General features: G+C 48.4%; 1 protein-coding gene across 1 annotated transcript; it reads left to right on the top strand.

The window, feature by feature from the left end:
- Positions 1–3,289: 3,289 nt before the first annotated feature.
- On the top strand, positions 3,290–11,891 carry LOC141568928 (CMRF35-like molecule 7). Its single transcript, XM_074320227.2, has 4 exons — positions 3,290–3,450; positions 7,520–7,843; positions 9,704–9,791; positions 10,477–11,891. Exons 1-4 carry the CDS (start codon positions 3,411–3,413, stop codon positions 10,637–10,639), a joined length of 615 nt encoding a protein of 204 aa, XP_074176328.1. The 5' UTR covers positions 3,290–3,410; the 3' UTR covers positions 10,640–11,891.

The raw sequence follows: 11,891 nt of genomic DNA, 5'->3' as shown, positions 1-11,891 counted from the left end.
CCAAGGTTAATATATCTTATTTTTCCAGCGTTATTTGGATGTAATTAACATACAGCACTGTATAAGTGTAACGTGTACAATGTGTTGATTTGATTCACTTATTTATTTTAAATACAAAATGATTAACGATATAGGTAGCGAACATCTCGCTCATGTCACATAGTTGCCATTTCTTTTTTTGTGGTGAAAACATTTAAGATCTAGTCTCGTAGCAACTTTCAGGCATATAATACAGTACCAGTAGCTGTCATCACCATGCTACATTAGACCCCGGAATTTATCTTATGACTGCAAGTTTGACCCTTTGACCAATCTCTCCCCATTTCCTCACACCCCCAGGCCCCGGTAACCACAACTCTACTCTGTTTCTCTGAGGTAGGCTCCTTTAGATTCCACCTGTAAGGGGCATCACACACTGCTTTTGTCTCTCAGTGGACACATTTCACTTAGTTAGCGTAATGCCCTCCAGGTCCACTCCTGTGTCCCAAATGGCAGCATTTCCTTCCTTCTCCATTTCCTTCTTATTCCATTGTGTGTGTATCCCACGTCTTTATCCATTCATTCATTGACGGACACTTAGCTTGTTTCCGTATCTTGGCTGTTGTGAATAACGCTGCAGTGAACATGGGGTGCAGAGATCTCTGTGTGATCCTGTTTTCATTCCTTTGGATGTGTACCCAGACGTGCGGTGGCTGGATCACACGGAAGGTCTATTTTTAATGTTTTCGTGGAACCTCTATGCTCTTTGTTTTCCATTGGGGCTGGACCAGTTTATATCCCCACCAAAGGTGCACAAAGGGTTCCCTTTTCTCCGCACTCTTACCAACACGTGTTATATGTTGCCATTTTGGTGATAGCCATTCTAGCAAGTGTGAGGGGATGTCCCATTGCGGTTTGGTTTGCATTTCCCTGATGATTTGTGCTGTTGAGCAGGTTTTTATGTACCTGTTGGCCATTGGTATGTCTTCTTTGGAAAAATGTTCAGTTCCTCTGCCCTGGAGTGTTTGGGTTTTGTTGTTGTTATTGAGTTGTATGAGTTCTTTATGTATTTGGGGTATTCACCCCTTATCTTATATATGACTTGCAAATACTATTTTCTCTCAGTGTGTAGGTTTCCTTTTCATTTCATTATTTCTTTTGATGTGCACAAGGTTTTAAATTTCATATAGTCCCACTTATTAATTAATTTTTGCTTTTGTTGATTGTGGTTTTGGTGTCATAGCCAACGATGGTTGCCAAGATCAGTGTCAAGGAGCATTTTTCTATGTTTTCTTCTAGCACTTTCATGGTTTCAGGTCTTATGTTTCAGTCTTATACCCATTGAAGTTAATTGTAGTGAGTTGTGGAACATAAGGGTTCAATTTCATTCTTCTGCACGTGGTTATCCAGTTTTCCCAGCACCGTTTCTTTAAGAGATTATTCTAACTCTGTTAAGTATTCTTGGCTTCATGTCAAATATTAGTTGACTGTATATGCAGGGGTTTATCTGTGGGTTTCCAATTCTGTTCCACGGGTCTACGTGTCTGTTTTATGCTAGTACCATACTCTTTGGATTACTAGTATATGTTGGTAATACGGTTTGAAATCAGGAAGTTTGATGCCTCCAACTTTGTTCTTTCTCAGGATTGACTTGGCTATTTGAAGTCAAATTTTAGGATTGTTTTTTCCATTTCTATGAAAAATGTCACTGGAATTTTGATAGGGATTGAACTGGATCGTAGATGGCTTAGAGCAAAAGCTATAAACCTTTCACTACTGAGTACGGTTTTAGGGGTGAGCTTGTCATCTATGGCCTTTATTATGTTGAGGTTTGTTCCTTCTATAGCCAACTTGGTGAGATTCTTGTTTCGTTTTGTTTTTCAATCATGAAAGATGTTATATTTTGTCAAATGCTTTTTCTGTATCTATTGAGATGATTGTATGACTTTTTTTTCAGACTATTAATATGGTATGTCACATGTCTTGATTTGTTTATATTGAAACATCCTTGCATCCCAGGGATAAATCTCATTTGGTCATGGAGTATGATCCTTTTCATGTACTGTTGAATTCAGTTTGCTACTATATTGTTGACAATTTTTGCGTCTCTCTATATGAAGGATATTTGGCTTTGGTATCAAGGTAATGCTGACTTCATAAAATGAGTTTGGACTGTTCCTCCCTCTTCAATTATTTGGAAGATTTTGAGTTGGCATTAATTCTTCTTAAATGTTGGTAAAATTCACTAGTGAAATTATGTGGTCCTGCGCTTTCTTTTGTTGGGAGGTTTATGAGTAGTGATTCAATGTCCTTCCTTGCTATTGGTCAGTTCATATTTTCTGTTTCTCCATGATTCAGTCTTGGTAGGTTGTATGTTTCTAGGAATTTTTCCATTTCTCTAGGTTATCCAATTTGTTGGCATATAATTGTTCTTAATAGTCTCTTATGATCCTCTGTATTTCTGTGACATCAGTTGTAATGTCTCCTCTTTCGTTTCTGACTTTATACATTTGACTCTTTCTTTTTTTCTTAGTTGGTCTAGCTAGAGATTTGTTGATTTTATATTTTCAAAAGACCAGTTCTTAGTTTTGTTGATCTTTGCAATAGTTTTTCTGTCCCGTATTTCATTTATTTCTGTACTGATCTTTGTTATTTCCTTCCTTCTGTTTTCCAGCTTGCCTCCTGTTAGTTATTTAGTTTCTTACCATTTGGTCAGAAAAAAATATTTGGTATGATTTTAAACTTCTTAAATTTGCTAAGATTTGTTTGGTGACCTAACATATGATGTACACTAGAGAATGTTCTGTGTGCACTTAAGAAGAATTGTATTCTTCTGCTGTTGGATGGAATGTTCTGTGTATGTCTGTTAGGTCTATTTGACTTATAGTATAGTCTGTCTGACCCCACAGCCCACTTTTCTGCACATGGCTGTAACACCTGAATAAATACATCTCGGAGTATGCCAAGTATGTGCACCCGCCGCCTCAGTTGGTTGGGGAGGGGGTTCCCTGCTTCTGGCGCCCATTATTGTAGTGAAGAGCCATTTCTGGAGTTGGTACACAGACTGCTGTACACCTTGAACCCAAGACCTGAGAGGCCAGAAGCCCTCTCTTTGACCTTTGCACAGAGACATCTCCCACAGTCCCTCCTCACCCTACACAACTCCCTTGCTTCCTCTTTCCTACGACCCAATGGGGACTCTGATGCACTCTGCTACAGACTTACTAAGAAATGACAGTCTTCTTGCTCAATAGTTGAAAGGAGGAAATGCTAACTTTATAAAAGAGAGCGAATGAGAAAGTAACACAAAGGCAGTTTGGATAAGCAGAAAGCGCAAGCCTGGCATCAGTAGAGCTTCAAGTATCCAGCTGGGATCCAAGTGTGCTCTCCAGTTGTAGGTCCGGGGATTGAGGAGCAAGAGAAGCAGGACCATGTGGCTGCCTCCAGCTCTACTCCTTCTCATCCTCCCAGGTGAGTGCTGCTGGGGCCTTGGGAACTTGGTACTACAGGGGCAGGGCAGGAGGCAGAGAGCATCCCTCCAAGGTACAAGGGGAGGTGTCGCACCTGGGGTAACTGAGAGGTGGCTTTGTTAATTCATTCAGCAAAAGCACACTGGATTCCCAGTTTGTGCTAGGTGTGCATCAGGCCCTGAGGACATGAAGGAAAAAGAGAAATGGGGGGGGGGAGAGAGAAAACTAGGACTGGTTTTTAAAAGGAGAACCCCACAGCTTCAGTGGGTGAGATACACAGACAAACAACACTGAGTGGCAGGACACAATGAGCACTGATGGTCATGGAATCAGAGGATGGAGCATGGCTGACTGGGGTGCTACAGAAAGGTTAAAGACAGCTGTTCATTTGATGAGCCTGGAGGAAAGGTGGCAGCCCTTCCAGCAGAGAGGAGAGAAGAGCATTCTGGGAGAGGAGACTGCTTGACCAAGGCAGAGGCCTGAGAAGGATGGTGCGTTCACACAGAGGGGGCTCTCCGTGTGCAGGCTGAGTGCTGGCACATGAGGCTGGCACAGGAAAGACAAGAGCAGCAAGGCCACAGACACCGTGCTCAGGAACTGAGCCTTACAGAGAGAACATTGCTCAGGAGCCCAGGTGGGAGATAGAAGGGACACCAGTAGCTCTTCTCCTTGTGGAAAACCACTGGAGACACGTAAGAGAACACTGGGAGACAGTCTGGCAGTTTGCACAATGTATGCAGTATGTGTGGGTCACACAGCCCTCTCTGGGGGTCTGGGCGCTACCCGTCTGGCACAAACCAATTGGTCTATAGAGGGGCTGTGGGAAATTGCATAGTCATGGAGTCGGGAGACCTGAGTTGCAGGCCTGGGTTCCAGGGTGCATGACACAGGCAGGTCCCTCACTGGTCAAAGACCTGGCTTCTGGTGTGAACGGAAAGTTCCTGAAGCCTTTTGTAGCTCTAACCATGTAGGACTCTGCTATTCAGGTCGGATATCAATGGATGAGGGCTGTGGGCGTTCCCCGAGTGATCACGGCCCTTGTTGATTGTCCTGATGATGAAGAAGCCCCGTGATGCTACCTGCACACCTGCTCTGAGGGGCGGCTTCTCGGGGAGGGCCATGTGCTTTAGCAGGTCACCAAACGGCCCAGAATTCCCGGAGGACAGCAATTCAGATGTCTGCCCTCTCTCTAGGCTCCAGCTTTGCATTTGAGTTCACAACCCCCATCTGCTCCCACCTTTAATCTCAACATCCAGCTCATCTGAAGGCCAAGGAGAAGGGCTTGGCTAAGCCTGGGCTCACACACACTCACACAGCACACACAGTGGAGTCAAAGCCACACACCCACGTGCAGCCACACCTCTGAGCACATCTGTATTCTCACACACCCCACACAGTCTCTCTCTCATACTCACACGCAGGGTCACACTCATACAACACACAGGCATGTACTCACTACAGCACACCGAGTGACACACACACTGGCACACACTTGCACCTTCAACTCCCTCACACACAGTCCCTCATAGGCACACTCCCACACAAACACCCCTCTCCCCCAACAAAGACTGAAGCCCCTCATGGCTGCTGATCTGGGGCTTGGGGAGGGTGGGGTGCTGTAGAGACAACATGGAGGCCTCCCTCCTCCTCCCTCCAACTCTGTGAGTGAACGGGAAGGGAGTGAACTTAGTCAAGGATGAAAGAAAAGCCAGCCCACCAAGTTCTCACCTACAGACTGGCATTAGCTACTGAGGGGTTACTTCTGTGAAATGAAGAAGGAGAGAAAGTGGGTGGGGTGATGTCAGAATGAGCCATTGTCTGGTAGGGCGTTCCCTTATCTGCTCGGTTACATGAGCCCCCCAACAATCCTGAGAGGAAGGTAGGCCACCATCACAGAGTAGGTGTTGGGTAAGTGTTTGCGAGTGGAAGAGCTGACCCTTGTTCTCCTAACAAGGAAAGTGATGCAGGAATGGCCAGGGGCACAGAGCTGCACCCCAGAAATGACCCTTCAGAGCTTGGGCTGGCATGACTGCATGAGGACGTCAGCAGAGACACCTTGCACCATAAGTGCCAACAAGATGGGCCCCAACCCCATTGCACACCCCACACCCCACGGTCGTCTGTGCTCTAGCTCTCCTGTGGCCGCCTTTGTCCCATTTGTGTCATTTGGCGCTTGCTGTCAGCCCAGACCCAAAGCTCAACTATTTTCTCAATTTTGAGACAGGAATATTCACACAAGAATTTCCCTCACATGGCGATGTTTCCTGAAGGACTGACACCTTGGAGGAAGTCTGAGTCTCAGATTCACTGAAGGAAAAACTGAAATTCAAACAGCCCAATGCTTTAAAACCCGTCAGCCCCCCTGTTCCCCAGGGTTCTGCTTCCTGCCAACTGCTGTCCTCTCCTCCGTGCCACCTCTCCCCCTTCCTTAAACAAACTTGAAAATTCACAGAGGCCTAATTAATAGTTCCATCCATCATAATATGTGTTTATGAAAACCTTCCACGTATTTTCAAAAAACGAATCCAATCATATTACGAATGATTTCCTGTGAGATTAAATGACCAAATCGGGGACGGATGTAGCTTCTAGTTCAAAGCAGCAACATCTCTTCTTGCTCTTTGTGATTGAGCCTCTGTTTTCTACTGTAGCTGTTTTATTTATTTTTAAGATAGAAAGTGACCCCATCTGCTGCCTCCTGCATTTGTTTTTAATGTACCGGTTCCTCAGTTGCTGTCTCCTAATTGACTTTTTTTATTTTTTAAAAAATTATATTTATGGTTATGATATTTATTTATAGTTAATGATATTGTAAACATTTTAACATAATAGAAATGTACGATTTAGAAAGTGACATTTCCCCCAGAAAACCCAGTCTCAGCTCTAACCACTGTTTAAAGTGTAGAACATATATTTTCAGATGTTTTCCTACTCATGAGATATAAAAACCACAGAAATGGAAGCATATCCACTCGGTTAAGCAATGTTTTTTTTACCTGATGACAATATATCTGGGACAGTTTCCCATCATTATCTGTGAGGTGACTTTTTCTTTTCACCCGTGTTATGGATGGATCGTAATTTATTAGGCCAAGCTCCCATTCACGGCATTTGAGTCTGTTTACAGCAGTTACTATTCCATTAGTACTGCATTAGCATCTGTACACTTGTCCTGCCATGGAAATCATAGCTCATGCTAGAATCAAAGTGATTATGTCCAAGATCATGCTGACCAGCGTCCTTTCCAAAAACAGTCATAAACGTGAGGTACCTACCAAGTCCAGACATTGTGCAAGACATGGGGGGCAGGGGTGGGAAGAGGGAAGGAAAAGAAACAGGAGATCGCTGCTCTTCAGGATGGAGCAGCCTAGAGGGGAGACTGAGATAGAGACTGCTAAGGGTAACGAAATACCAGTGTGGCAACCAGGTTCCTAAAAAGCACCTTCGTAGCAACAGAGGCAGCAGTTCTTGTTGGGAAGGGGAATAAGACTTTGCAAAGAAGGCGGAACCTTAAAGGGGACCTCAGGGTGACCAGTAGATGGGAGGGATTAAAGAAGTAGTTTCCAGGGGAGGGAAGGAAATGAGCAGTGAAGCAACTGCCTGGGAGGACACATGAGAATAAGGGGAAGAGAAAAGTGGGGGGTGTCATAGGGTCAATTGGGAGGCAGGTAGTGGCTCTGGACTTGGGTGTAGATTATAGAAAGATCTGAATGCCAAACTACGGGGCCTCTGAGACAGTGTAGTCAGAGACAGAGGTGATCAGATGAGAACAGCGTTGAGCAGACAGTTAGGAAAGTGTCAGCAGATCAGAGTGTCACATGCTGTGAGTGAGCATGTCTGGGGAGAGGGAGACCAAGGACAGCAGAGCATTGTCACTGAGGGAGCGAATGGGAAGGTGGACAGAGGAGAAGGTGGATGTGAGGTGTCAGCTAAGGGGTGGCCGGGAAGGCTGGGGACCCTGGTCCAGGCCCTGGACATCGGTCTGGGTCCTTCTGAGCCCAGTGGACTCCCAGGTCAGGCTTGGCTCAGGGGCGGGGGCAGCATGTATATCTTGGGGCTCTGTTTTCCAGGCTGTTTCTCCATCCAGGGCCCAGCGTCCGTGAGAGGCCCAGAGCAGGGCTCACTGACCGTGCAGTGTCGCTATGACCCCAAATGGAAGTCCTACGTGAAGTGGTGGTGCAAAGGAGCTGTTTGGAGTTCCTGCCAGACTCTAGTTAAAACCACTGCATCAGAGTGGAAGAAGGACCGTGTGTCCATCAGGGACAGTCAAAGAGAGCACTTCATCACGGTGACCATGAAGGAGCTCAGGCGAGATGACCAAGACATCTACTGGTGTGGGATTCAAAGGCAAGGAACTGATCTTGGGGTATCAATTAAAGTGAATATTGACCCAGGTAAGAAGTTTCTCGTATATACTTTGAGGCCCTGACACTCAGGACTAAAAGAGTGAGGGCTCCTGCAACCCTCCTCCAAAGGCAGAAGGGAAATGAGCGAGTTGCTGAGAATCAGTGTGTGAGAGAGAGCGAGCGAGAGTCAGACCGGTAAATGGGGAGGGGAGTGAAAGACACTGAGGCAGAGTAGCAGCCCCCTCTGTCCCCATCACCGTGCCGTAGGTCTCCCCGAAGTATCCGACTGCCATATGGCAGGAATGGAAGGGTGTGTGGTGGGGGTGTGGATGTGGGTCACGGCTTCCGTGACCATGGCTCAGCCCAGCCGTCCCAGAATTGGACAGACCTGGAAGCCCCCCATTCTCTTACAGGAGCCCCAGTGAGCCTTGGATGCCTGCAGAGGGTCCCAGGACATCACTCTAGGAAGTGGTCAGTCTCTGTCAGTCACTCCCTGGTTTTGTCCTTACGTGTGTGTGTGGGGGTGACACCTGCAACAGCCCAGAGGGACTCCACACTGAACCCTAGGAACTTGGCCAACCCAGAGTGGCTCTGGGCATTTACAGTGCTCTCCTCTGGGTCCCCAGCTGCCCCTCCTCTCCTTTGTCTGGCTGCATAAGAAAAAGCCAGGAGTGAGAGGGATCCAGGGACGAGCTCGGGCGACAGTGGGCACTTTAAGGAGAAAGGAAGGTTTCGCCATTAAGTCAATATCAGGGACCTCTCCGGCTGCCCTGGAATCTCTTTGGGGTCTGAAGGCATCAAAGGGTTTGGGGCTCTTCCTGGAAGCACAGCCTGCTGCTGAGGCTAGTGGCCGAGAAACAGCCCCTGTCTACTGCCCAGCTCGGCTGTGTCCTGTCACCCCTCAGCCCGGCGTCCACTCAATAGATGCACAATAGTTGGTGATATGCAAATAGACAACGCCGACCTTAGAACCCTTTATTGTCAGGGTTGGAAGCAGAGAGAGACGGGGCTGCCACTGGGTGGAGTGCCCAGTCACGTGCCCAGTAGCGGAAGCCGAGATTTTCAGGGACAGAAAAGGATTGATTAAGGCACGTGAGCCGGGACCGAGACAGGCTAACGTGTGCCCCGTGGGGAACTTTAGGGAGAAAGGCAAAGTTTAAGGGTCTTGGGTGCTGAGCCCAGGGAGGGGCCATTTGGTAAGGACACCAGGGGCCTCCAGAGGAGCTGTTGTGACAGCTGTGACATGGAGCTCAGCTAGGAGCCACCCAGCATGACCAAAGATGGGACCTTGCAGAACAGAGTTTGCCAGGCCTGGGCCTCAGATACCAGGCAGATCACCGCCACTTGGTGCAAAGCGGGTCTCAGGAATCCATGACCAAGCTGCTCACCATAAATGGTCTCATAGTTTCTCATATAGATGATTCATTCCTCAAAGTCACTGTTCACTATTTAACCAGATGGGCCCTCTTCTTCACAAGCCTTCTGGCATCGTCCTCACTCTCACCACCCCAATAACTAGAGGCGCCCTTTCCAGAACCATCTGTCCCTAAGCCATGCTCAGGCCTTGCTTGAGCAAAAGGACTAGGGATTCCCCACCCCCCACCCCCACGACCCAACCAACAGTCCCACTTAGAGGAGGAAGTAGAGAGAACCTGAAAAGGTCGATCTCTGTCCCCAGAATAAACTACAGTGCCCACTCCTATTTAATTTTTATGTCTTCTTGCCACATCTGAACATGGCTGTGTGTTGTGGTTCAGATGATGCAATAGAACGGGGAGAAGCCCGAGGGAGTGACCCAAAGAGACGAAGCCTCCTAATCCAGGGGAGAGGCGGGGTGTCTCGTGGTGAGGCAGTGGCAGTGTGAGCCAAGCACCGAACCCCATTTGTGCCATCTTTGCCTGTCTCTAGAGGGAACAGTCGTGACCAGCTCAGAGAACCTGCTGTCTAGGACAATTGCCAACAGCCACAGAGGGTTGTCTTCTGGCTCCAACGTCAGGTAAGTGGCTACGGTCCTTTCTCCTGCCCCAACCTGTGGCCTGTCCCATGAAGCCCTGAGCCTAGAACCCCTGTGCTCCTGGGAGGTCACCTGATGCCAGAGCCAGTCCCAGCCAGAGTCAGGCCCCGAACTCCTCTCCGTCTCACTCTGCCTCCCTCACTGCTCAGCCTCCACCTCCCAGCACAGGCTTCACCAGAAAACCGCTCTGCAGAGCACTCCTCGCTGAGCAGTATCATCCTGCTCAATTGTCAGCAACAAAACATTGACAACCTGGTGGGTGCCAGGGGGAGATGAGACACAAATCTCCACAATGCAAAGCGTCAGGTGCCACAGAGCAAGCGGGTGGTTTAGCAACCTGGAGTTGGCATGAGCGGAGCAGGGAGGACACTGATGCAGCCGACAGCCTGTCCTGGGTGACCTGCCGGCCCTTCTACTGGGCTGAGGTGCACTTCGGGCAAATGGGGTGTCTCAGAAGGAAGGTGGGACCAGTACAAGGCAACACCAAAAGCTGAGGTTACCTCTGAGGAACCCTCATGGTTGAGCCATTGAGGAGGTTTCTGGGGGTCTTCAGAGTGGGGTTGCCAGCCCCAGGGTCATAGGCTGGCTAATGCCCACAGTGTCAGGGCACTGGGAGTGACAGGGCCTGGAGGGTCGAGGGCCCTGACCTCTCTGCCCTCTCTCACAGGACCCACTACATCCTCCTGGTATTTGTGAAGGTGCCCATATTGCTCATCTTGGTTGGTGCCATCCTCTGGTTGAAGGGCCCTCCGGGGGTCCCTGAGGAGCAATGGGAACAGCCTGTCTACATGCACTTGTCCTCTGACCTGACCACAGTCACAGCCCCTTAGATAGACGGATTTGAAGTCCCTTCTGACCCTGGACCCCATACACAGAAGAGACATGGACTGTGAAAGGGACATTTCCGTGGCCTCAGGATACAATGGCTGAGGCTGGGAGCGCCATGCTCTGCACAGCTCAGGGACACGGCTCAGGCCCATCCTGAGGTGTCAACGCTGCCTGGAGTGCCAGCACCTTGTTCCCACTCCTTCAGGTAGAAACAGCTACCCCACCCCACTATGGATCAGGAGCCATTGGGATGGAGCCCAAATTCAGACAGTTGTGTCCCCAGCACAGAGCCAGGGACTGAAGCACAAAAAAAACAGCAGGATTGCGAGAGAAAAAGACAGAGATGGAGCCCTGATGAGCCCCTGGTTTGTATCATTCCTGAGACCAGCTCCACACCTTCTATGCCTGAGCTTCTGATACATGCATAAGTTTTTAAAAATCATTTATTCCTTAGCCAGTCAGGTAGGGTTTTGATGGTTCTTGCCCGTGAAAACCCTGTCTGAAGCAAGCACGTGCACACACACACACACACACACACACACACACACAGACACACACCAAATGGGTGATACTGTGATGAGTTCTTGGTTCTGGGGCCTGAGGAGTTAGATGTCCCCTCTGCCCTGAGAGGACACGGCTCTGAGTCACTGGGCTGAAGAGGGACCGGGAGCCTCTGGCCTTCCTCATTCTTCCTCTTCCTCCTCCCTCTCTCCATCTTCCACCTCCCTTCTGCCTCCCACGTCTCAGGGGCTGGAGCTCCCTGGGCGCCATATTTGGGAGTCTGACCCGAGCTTCTCCTCTCAGCACAACTGCTCAGGTCTCCCATGGGGCTCCTGGGCCTCCGAAACTGCTCAGGGTCAGGAAGGGCGGTCAAAAAAACCTTAGGAAAATGGTGTTGTCTCCTTTAAGTAATGTGACTTAAATGCAGTTAACTAAAACTGCCTGAGGGAAATAATGTTGCCTCTCTTAAATGATGTTTTAAAAATAATCTGAATTAAAAATGTCTCAGGGAAACGATGCTGCCTCTTTCAAGAGCCTCAGTCCCAACCACGACACCCCTGGACTCGGTCACTTTGTGCCACTTGGGTCTTGGGTCCTCACACCAAAGGAGCATTATTTCCTGTGAGAAGAAACAGTCCCATTTGAGACGTGCGCCCCACAGGCAAACACATACATAGACACATGTTTGGAACGTGTCCTTTTGTGGTTTTTCTTCCCCAGCTTTATTGAGGCATAATTGACAAATAAAAATTG

Source organism: Rhinolophus sinicus, chromosome 12, assembly GCF_057876585.1.
Source record: "Rhinolophus sinicus isolate RSI-liver-muscle chromosome 12, RSI-T2T, whole genome shotgun sequence".
NCBI lineage: Eukaryota > Metazoa > Chordata > Mammalia > Chiroptera > Rhinolophidae > Rhinolophus > Rhinolophus sinicus.
Note: the sequence above shows the minus strand (reverse complement) of the source record. Positions and strands in the feature narration are given on the sequence as shown.